Genomic DNA, 10,232 nt, shown 5'->3' on the forward strand with positions numbered 1-10,232 from the left:
TTTATTTATTTATTTATTTATTTATTTATTTATTTATTTATTTATTTTTGAGACGGAGTCTCACTCTGTCGCCCAGGCTGGAGTGCAGTGGCGCGATCTTCGCTCACTGTAAGCTCCGCCTCCTGGGTTGACGCCATTCTCCTGCCTCAGCCTCCCGAGTAGCTGGGACTACAGGTGCCCGCCACCATGCCAGGCTAATTTTTTTGTATTTTTTTAGGAGAGACGGAGTTTCACCGTTTTAGCCAAGACGGTCTCAATCTCCTGACCTCGTGATCCGCCCGGCTCGGCCTCCCAAAGTGCTGGAATTACAGGCGTGAGCTACCGTGCCTGGCAATTATTGTTAATTTTGAATAGATATTTAAAAAAATTAATCTTAGGGCCAGGTTCAGTGGCTCACGCCTGTAACCCCAGCACTTTGGGAAGCCCAGGTGGGTGGGTCACTTGAGGTCAGGAGTTTGAGACCAGCCTGGTCAACATAGCGAAACCCTGTCTCTAATAAAAATACAAAAATTAGCCATGTGTGGTGACACACACCTGTAGTCCCAGCTACTCGAGGGAGCTGAGGTAGGAGAATCGCTTGAACCCGGGAGGTGGAGGTTGCAGTGAGCCGAGATCGCACCACTGCACTCCAGCCTGGGTGACAAGAGTGAGTGAGACTCCGTCTCAAAAAAACAGTTAATCTTAATTGCTAAAATAAATATTGATAAATATAATCTATATAACCAAAAGTTAATTGGGGTCCTTAACAATTTTTTTTTTTTTTTTGAGACGGAGTCTCGCTCTGTCACCCAGGCTGGAGTGCAGTGGCCGGATTTCAGCTCACTGCAAGCTCCGCCTCCCAGGTTCACGCCATTCTCATGCCTCAGCCTCCCGAGTAGCTGGGACTACAGGTGCACGCCACCTTGCCAGGCTAGTTTTTTGTATTTTTAGTAGAGACAGGGTTTCACCGTGTTAGCCAGGATGGTCTCGATCTCCTGACCTCGTGATCCACCCGTCTTGGCCTCCCAAAGTGCTGGGATTACAGGCTTGGGCCACTGCGCCCGGCCAACAATTTTTAAGAGTATAAAGGGATCCTGAGCCTTTTGAGAACGGACACCCTAGAGAAAGTGTGCACTCGTGTGTGCCAGGACGCGGGTATAAGAATGTCCACTGTGGGAATATTTACAACAGCAAAAAGCTGGACACACAAATGTTCATCTACAGTAGGGGGATAAACAAATGTCATGTGTCATCTTGATGTATTTCACAATAAAATAGTAATATTTGGAAATGGCCCCAAACTAAACAATCTTGTAAGAATCTCGGCCAGGCGCAGCAGTTCACGCCTGTAATCCCAGCACTTTGGGAGGCCGAGGCAGGCAGATCATGAGGTCAGAAGATCGAGACCATCCTGGCTAACACGGTGAAACCCTGTCTCTACTAAAAATACAAAAAATTAGCTGGGCATGGTGGCAGGTGCCTGTAGTCCCAGCTATTGGGGAGGCTGAGGCAGGAGAATGGCGTGAACCCAGGAGGCAGAGGTTGCAGTGAGCGGAGATCGCACCACTGCACTCCAGCCTCCGGGACAGGGTGAGACTCCGTCTCAAAAAAAAAAAAAAAAAAAAGAAAAACTCCCTTCCATTCCTGCCTCCCAGCACCACAAGTGTTCAGAATTCCCAGAGCAGTCAGCATTCCTAGAGAGTGCTCACGGACATAGGCAACATACATCGTTTGGTGTTACCTTCTTTTTTCGTTACCCAAATGGTCACACACTCTTGCCCCTGTTCTTCCCTCTACACTTTTCTCTCAGTGCCTGGAGGGATAGGTCTTGGAGATTGTTCTGTCCACCTTATTCCCTTTCACAGCTGCACAGCATTCTAGTTATAGATGTTTCATAATTTGTAATCCAGTCCCCACGGCTGATAAGGCAATCTGCCCCCAGTGTTGGCCATAACACACATTGTCTATCCCAAATATCTTCGTCCGCGCATGTCCATGTACATGGGTGTGTATCTGTGGGATAAATTCGTAGGTATGGAAAGTTGGGGTCAAGAAAGTGCGTTTAAAGCGTTGAGGCTAGTGCCAATCTCCCCTCCAAAGTGGCTGCGCAGCTTCACCCCAGCAGCCATGCGGAGTGTGCCTTCCACAAGGTGTCTAACCTACTAGGTGACTTTTGCTTATCTGAGAAGTGAAAGTGCAATCTCCTATTTAGTTTGTACTTTTATTAGGTGTGAGGGCAGAAGGCACAATGTTTGCAATTCTGGCTTGGATTTAGCCCGTTGGAGGCACCGGCACCCTGCTGGTTGGGCTCCCAGAAGGGCGGGATGGAAATCCCGGTGTGTGGGCCATGTCCCGAGGACCAGGTCCCAGCAGTTCCCTTACCTAGCCCGGGCAGCGCGCAGCAACCCGCGCTTCCTCGCGTGGCCGCTGGAGGGCACCGGCGCCCACAGAAACGCACCGGGAAGGCGCTCGGGGTCCCGGAGCGCGCCAGGGGGCCCTCCACCCTCCTCCCTGCCCAGGGTCCTGGCCCACCCTAGCGGCGCGGCCCACGGCCCGGTTCCTCGCCCACTCCTCCGCCCTCGCTGGTTGGGTGACCCCCACGTCCTGCACATTCAGGCCCGAGGCTTTCCGGGGACTCGGCCGTCGTGGTCCGCCCCCGAGCTGGAGGGGCGTGGCGGAGCGGGCAGTGCCCCTCCGAGCCCACCTGTCACTCTCTCGGCCACTCCAGCACTCGCCCAGAGAAGGCTCTGGGGCTCCCCCGAGAGCGGCTAGTCACTGTGTGCGCGTCACTTTTGGGACAGCCCGTAAGCGCCTCCTACCTTTGTGCTGGCCAGAGGGTCCTTGTTCACAAAGGCCTGGACAAACTCTTCCGGCCCGATGTGCCGCAGCCGCTCCTGCAGGGAAGGGGGAAGAGTGGGTACAAGAGGGAAGGTATGGGGAGGGGGTGTCGACTGGGGGCCCTGCCGTGGTGCCCCAGCCCCTAGTCCTCCACACTGGGGCTTGGAGACCCTGTTTCAGGTTGTCACAGAGCTCCGCGCCTTCCCTGGAGGAGGCAGCCCCTCCTTTCCCGGTTCCTGGGGGTAGGGAGCAATGCTACAGGGCATGAGAAACTAGGCTCCACACTAGGTAAGTGAAGAGGCCTGCTTCCTCGGCGGGGCGGGGCGCGGGCGAGTGCTGGTGGCCAGCAGCTTGGCATCTGGGCCAGAATCAAACCCTGGCTCTGTTCCTTCTGCTGTGTGACGTTGGCAAGTCGCTTCACCTTTCTGGGCCCTAGTTTCCTCTGTGTACAGGGCCTGCCTGGCCAGGTGATGGAGACTTGAGCGAGCGCATGGGAGTGCGCTGGAAAAGTGCTTGGAGGGCAGGGAGGGCTCCATCAACCCTCAGTCTCAAAGGGAAGAACCCGCCCCGCCCTCCCTCTCCCTGGGATGGGCCCTTGGCCTCTGCATCCACAAGGAGCCCAGTGCATGCTGGAGGCTAGGCCAGGGCCCTCCTTCACAAGCTTGTGGGGCTGCTCTGGGAAGCCAGGGAGGACACAGTGTATCTGTGTGGGTCCTGCTGAATCCGGGGTGAGGAAGGTGGCTTGCCCCGGCTCACCAGTTCCACGTGGGTCAGCTGCTGGGCCAGTGTGTAGGGGTCGCTGCAGACACCAAGGAGCTCCCTGTGGATGGAGGCTGGCGGCTTGGTCCTGTAGGAGATGGGCTTGTCGGCACTCACCAGACCTTCCGGACCCTGGCGCAGAGCCGCCAGCTTCTGGTGAAGAGCCTGTAGGAGCTGATGCATCCTCTTTCGGTATGCCTGGTGGGTGGAAAGAGGGGCGCTCAGGCCTGAACACCCATCTCTGCATCTCTAACACTGGAGCCAGGCAGCCTCCTGGGCTCCAAAGGGAGGGTCTTTTCCTCAGGGTCTCCGGAGAAAAGGCCAGGTACCAGCACAGGGGCCAGGACCTGTCCCTACCCCGAAACAGGACCCAATCCTGGCCAGGTTGGGGCCACCTGGCAAGGGATCTGGGGTGAAGGTTGCAGGGCTTCCCATCTGTGGGTGGGAGCCAAGAGGAGCACATGTCAGGGAGGGTGACGGGGGCTGGGGGCAGCTGTCTGGGGCAGTGGGGCAGTGGGGTGGGCACAGCCAGGAAGCCAGAGAAAGGGAGAGAGGAGGGAGATGTGGCATGGGCCCTGCTCTGGGCAGACGATTGGCATTTGGCTTGGCTTTAATGGGGCCTCTGTTATCTCCCAGGTCCAGCTCGGCCTTCCCCGACCAGCTGTGCTGTCCTGGCCTCTGCTCCCAGCAGTATTCGTCCAGGTCACCCTGTGCGACTTCTTTTATAGGACCGCTGTGGAGACAGTTGCATTCATTTCCTCCCACACTAGAATAACAGCTCCACAGGGCTGCAAGGTCTGTGCTGCCGCCTCTGTGAAGTGAGAGACCAGCCCTGCTCTGGGCACACAGTGCGTGCAAAGTAGTGCTCACCCCCACCAGCCTGCCCAGACACATGGCTCTCGCTTCGGACCACATCATGGGCTGGGTACAGGGATGAAAGGCCATGGCCACCCTCGAGGGGCACCTCCTCTCCACCATCAAGGAAAACCGAATCATTTTCCCTCAGAAACCCCTATTTCCAAGGAAGTGCCATCAGACTGGCTGGGTTTGTTAAGGGAGACGTCCTCACGTCCTCACAGGCTTTGGTCTAACTCACAGAGTGAGATGAACTCCCCTGCAGCCAGGAGCTGGCCCGGGCACTGGCAGAGGCAGTGGTGGGAGCTGGAGCCTGGTCCCCAGCGATGGCGAGCATTGACTGGACAGGCTGCGTGCTCCCAAAGGCCTCGGGACATAACGAGGGGTGGGTGGTTGGTATCAATAACGAGGGGCGGGCGGTCGGTATCAGTAACGAGGGGCGGGCGGTCGGTATCATCAGGTCACTTCTGAGATTGCAGGGAGTGTTTCTTCACACAATTTTGAGACACACAGAGCCTGCTGTGAGCGGTGGGCAGGTGTGGTGTCTGCATGCTGGCTGTGAGGGTCTGGGGGCTCCAAATGCTCTGGGGAGCCTCAGACAGGGTGCTGGGGTGCTGCTGCTGTCTGAGGACTGCTGGAGCCCTGTGCTCTGGTGGCAGGGTTGATAGTCATCTGGCACTCCTATGGCAGTGCTTCTCTGTGGAGTGGCCACAGGCCTCAGATGGGAGGAATGGGACAGGAGGTGGCTTAACCCTAAGCCTAACTCTTAGAGCACAGGGGCCAGGTGCAGACGGCGCCCACTAGTTAGCTGGGCAGTGAGTGGGGAAGCTGAGGTCCGACTCTTCTATCTGCTGGCCATGGAAGGAATGACCCTTCTCAGGAAGGCTGTGTCCAAAACTGGTCAGCACACTGCCTCCCAGGGCTTCATCTGAGTGCTGGGAAGATGAGGCGTGGGGCACAGCCACTGCCAGTCCTGGGGGGCACGGCCAGTCCCCCGTGGGCCCTGGCCCTTCCACTGACCTCCTGTCCCTCTCCCAGGCACAGCCGGAGTCCCACAAGTGGCTACACCTGTTTCATTGCCTCACCTCCCGCTCACTCCTGGATCACTTCACCTGGCGGCCACTCCCATCAGTCAATTCACTGTCACCGAAGCCAGTGGCCGTTTCTCAGGCTGCGTCTTCCTTGGCCGCCTCCGCCTCAGCCTCCTGGTTGCTCCTGCCTTGGGCTGTCTGCAGGCTTGCCTGTGTTCACCATCGTGAGATGCTGGGCTTTGGGGTTCTTCCTGCTCGGTCTAGGCCGCTCTTCTCTTACTTAGCTCCTGGCTATTCTGGTTCACACCTGCAGTCTCCCTCTGATCTCCAGTCATATGGGTGACAGTCCCTCAGATGGCCCATGGTCCTCTGTTTGCCCAGCACAGCAAATGGAGGTCGGCTCTCCTTGTCCAAAGCTGGTATTCTTGGTGTTGGTGGACAGCGTGTCAGCCACCACACAGGCTTGGTGCCATCCTCGACCCCGCCCTCTCCCTCATTCCCCTCTAGGCTGTCACCACCCTTCTCTATTTCATTTTTTTCTATTTCTGTGCATCCCACCACTGTCTCCGGAGGCCAGGTCACTGCTATCTCTCTGGCTGCCCTGGCCTCCTTAATGCCCCCAGTACATCCACGCCAGTTTCTCTCCACTCTGCAGGCAGAGTGGTCTGTTCAAAATGCAAATCTGATCGCTGCCTCCCTCTTCGTGAAAATGCCTCCATGGCTTGTGCAAAGATAGGAGCCCTGGCATGACTCTGAGGCCCTGAGACCAGCTCTGGCCAGGCTTGGTGGCATCCATGCGTCCTTGCTCCCCCTCTGTGCTCTGGACATGGGTCACTCTTCCACCCCTTTGACTCCTTCCCACCCTCCCCATGTCCCCAGCAGGATCTGGACAGCCTTCTCCCTTCTGGCATGTTCTCATCCACTGGACCGAAGCTCAAGTGCTGCTTCTCCAGACCGGCCACTGGCATTCAGTGCCGTGAACTCGCCTGCCACACCACTTCAGAGCTGTTGGGGAAATGATTCTGTTCACGTGTACCTCCTCTCCCTGGACCACAGGCTCCACGCAGCCAACCGCCGGCTGCCCTGTGTTCATGAGGGGCCATAGCTGGCTCACAGGAGGTGTCCACGAGCGTCTGCCGAATGCGTGGATAAACAGCGTTTGCACCTGCTGTCAGACACTCTCTCCAGCAGGGTGTCAGGGTGGACTGCAGGCCCGTGCCAAAATCAAGGCTGCAGGGTGTCTGTGCCTACCGCTTGATAGGGCCACGAGATTGCCTTGTTTTTTAAAAACGCAGATTTTTGTTACTGCTGAATGAACCAATATTCATTCCAAATAATCATCCCTTCCTGCTTGCTAATTTATTTCAATTTTTCCAGTGATGTTAGGTTCTAGCTTATGTTTGTTGTTTCCTGAGTCTTCTACGCCCCCTTGGAATGTGGGGATGCTATCTGCCCTCCTCCTTGGCCTCTTCTCATTTTCTGATTTCCACACACTCGTGGATCGGGGCTCGCAGATCTCCCTGGTAGACATGGCAGGGCCAGAGACCTGAACCACCGAGCATGTCAAGGTGTTCCCTCGTCACTATGGTGGGTCCATGTTTACGGAGCACCAGGCTGTGCTGGGGTGGAACAGCACTTCGCCCCTCCAGCCTCGGGCTGAAGCCCTCCGGCCGCACTGATCACAGCTGGAAGCCTGCCCGGGAGGCTGGGAGCTCTGCAGCTGCGTTTCCTTCTACTTCCACAAGCCATCTGCTGCATGTATACAGCTGGGTGTGAATGCAGAGTCGTCCGAGGGTGGCCTGGGTGGCGGCCACGGCTCTCCAGGTGCCTCCAAGCTCTCTTGGACTGGGCATTTCACAGCTGGAACCCCTGTCCCTGACCAGATGAGCACTGGCCTCTGTTCTCTGAAATTCTTGGAGACTCCCTCCTGAGCCAGCCTAGGGCCCATGTCCTCCTGGCTATTAAATAACAGGCAGAGGTGGCAGAAAGCTGACGCGGGAGCACATGAGGCTCCTGGGGGTCTGCTCCCTCCGTGGGTTTGTTCTCTGTGTCAGTTTTCTGCCACCTCTGCCGCAGAGGGAGCCTCAGAGGGCGGTGGTCAGTTCAGCAGACAGTCCGTTTGGGTGAGTTAGAAAGCAAGACCAGGCCAGGCGCCGTGGCTCCTGCCTGTAATCCCAGCAGGCCAGGCGCGGGGGCTCACACCTGTCATCCCAGCACTTTGGGAGGTCGAGGCAGGCAGATCACGAGGTCAGGAGTTTGAGACAAGCCTGACCAACATAGTGAAACCCCGTTTCTACTAAAAATACAAAAATTAGCTGGGTGTGGTGGTGCACGCCTGTAATCCCAGCTACTGAGAAGGCTAAGGCAGGAGAATCGCTTGAACCCGGGAGGTGGAGCTTGCAGTGAGCCAAATCACACCACTGCACTCCAGCCTGGGTGACAGAGTGAGAATCCGTCTCAAAAAAATAAAATAAAAAGCAAGACCAGCCCAGGAGAGGGGCTGCCTGTTGAGTCGGCCTCCTCTGTGGCTGGCCCAATGGGTATGGCCAGAGCACTGGGGTCCTCCCTGGCTCCCCGAGCCTCCTTCAGCCTCAGCACTGGCCTCCCTGAGCTCTAACTACTGCATCCAACCTACTGGGAGCCCCATAAAGGCTGGGCTGGCCATGACACTCCTCTGGGTCCCCTGCTCAGCACAGGGTGGCCCGATGCTGGGAAGGCTTCCCGGGAATCCCCAGAACCATGGTCATGGAGAATGGCCTCCTCAGTCCCTCTCCAGTGCTGCTCCAGCTGCCGAGAGCTGGTGTGGAACATGGTGACGACATGGGAGCGGGCGGGGGAAAGAGGAAGTTGCCACCTTTCACGGTCACTCTGATGGGGGAAGCCGCAGCAGAGGAGCCAGAAGGAGCCCACTGCTGTCTCCTCTGCCGCCCTGAGCTCTGCTGTTCTCTCACAGCCCTGTGAGGGAGGAATGATCACCCTCCCTTTTACAGAAAGACACTTACAGCCCAGAGAGATTAAGCAACTTGCCCAAAGACACATAGCTCTGAAAAGACCTGTGCTCACCTCATTATCTTGTGCACATCACTTTCTATCATTTTATTCCACCCTTGTGTGAGAAATCTTTCAAAAAGATAATGCTGAAATATTCTGGAAGCAAAGCCTATGTCTGTGGTTTGCTTACAGCTAACTTGTGGGAAAGCAAAATGTGTGAGGGGACAGGACAAACCAGTTAGGCAAAATATTACTGTTGGAGTTGGGTGATGAGGACAGAGGAGTGCACGGTAACCGTTCTTCACTTTTGTATGTTTGAAATGTTTCACAACGAAAGTTCTGTAAAACTTAAGAAACGCCGGGCGCGGTCGCTCAAGCCTGTAATCCCAGCACTTTGGGAGGCCTAGACGGGCGGATCACGAGGTCAGGAGATCGAGACCATCCTGGCTAACACGGTGAAACCCCGTCTCTACTAAAAATACAAAAAACTAGCCGGGCGAGGTGGCGGGTGCCTGTAGTCCCAGCTACTCCGGAGGCTGAGGCAGGCGAATGGTGTAAACTCGGGAGGCGGAGCTTGCAGTGAGCTGAGATCCGGCCACTGCACTCCAGCCTGGGAGACAGAGCCAGACTCCGTCTCAAAAAAAAAAAAAAAAAAAAAAAAAAAAAAAAAAAAAAACTTAAGAAACAACGCTCCTATGCCTGATTTGGGAACCATCTGTTCTCCTCACAGCCCTCGTCTACTGAGTGCTGAAGCAAGCGTGCACCTGACCTCAGGGACTCCTCACTGCAAAGCTGCGCGGTGGGGACAGGTGTTCTCCTGTTTTACCAATAAGGAAACTGGCTCAGAGAGGGAAAGCTCCTTGCCCGAGGTCACGCAGCTGTGGTTTCCGAGTCTGAATCTGGGTGGGCTCAGGCTGGGTCCCGGGCCCTGCCTCATCAGTCTGGTCCAGGGCTCTTCCATCCCGAACCATTCTGCACCAGGAAGGGAACAACCCACAGTCCACAGCAGTGCCCAGTGAGGAGAGGCAGTGCCCAGAGAAGGTCCTCTTCGGGGTGCATGCTTTTTTGTGGAAGGACAACTCGAGGTCACCAGAGACATGGGGAAGCACTCCTGGCCGGGGCCTGGGTTGGGACTGGGGAACTCCTATTCCAGTCCATGCTACGCAGCCTGGTGACAGACCTGTGGGTTGTCCAGGTGGACAGGAGCTACTGGTTTCCTGAGGGGAACCAGGCCAGGGCTTACCCCCAGCCCCACCACCGAGACATGGGTCCAACATCAGGCAGGTCAAATCTGCCTGGTCATATGACAGACCTCACTGCTGACACTTGGGGGTCAAAGGAAACAAAGCAGGAGACTGGGGTCTCACCCCCTGCATATCATCCACCCAGCACCCACCATCCCCACACTCACCTCTTCTCCAGCCACGTGCTACCACCCACCTCCCCTTTTATACAGTGACCCACCCCAGATCCATCAATTCACTCCTCTCCCCTTCCTTCCTTCTAACATCTGCCCACTCACACATTTACTGCCCACTCACAATCCACTCGCCTACCCATCCATCCACCATTCACTTTCACTCGTCCATCCCCATCCACCTGTCCCCTTCTCTTCACCCAGCTGCTATCACCCACCTCTCTTTTATAGTGACCCCCAACCCCCCAACAGAACCATCAATTCACTCATCTACCCTTGCTCCCTCCTTTCTAACATTCACCCCCTCAACCCCCTACCTTCCCCTCCATCTATTCACCCATCCACCCACCCACCCATCCACC

The 10,232-nt window shown here is 56.2% G+C and overlaps 1 protein-coding gene across 2 annotated transcripts in view; it reads right to left on the minus strand.

Annotated features, from left to right (window-relative positions):
• RASGEF1C (RasGEF domain family member 1C) overlaps nucleotides 1-10,232 on the minus strand; it is a 106,951-nt gene that overhangs the window by 27,619 nt on the left and 69,100 nt on the right. For both annotated transcript variants that reach the window (XM_023201970.2, XM_023201969.1), the window contains exons 5-6: nucleotides 3,574-3,774; nucleotides 2,799-2,873 (exon numbers count right to left, since the gene is read on the minus strand). In XM_023201970.2, coding sequence (XP_023057738.1) covers nucleotides 2,799-2,873; nucleotides 3,574-3,774 — 276 coding nt within the window. The remainder of the gene's footprint in view (nucleotides 1-2,798; nucleotides 2,874-3,573; nucleotides 3,775-10,232) is intronic.

Source organism: Piliocolobus tephrosceles, chromosome 4, assembly GCF_002776525.5.
Source record: "Piliocolobus tephrosceles isolate RC106 chromosome 4, ASM277652v3, whole genome shotgun sequence".
In the NCBI taxonomy this organism is placed as follows: Eukaryota; Metazoa; Chordata; class Mammalia; order Primates; family Cercopithecidae; genus Piliocolobus; species Piliocolobus tephrosceles.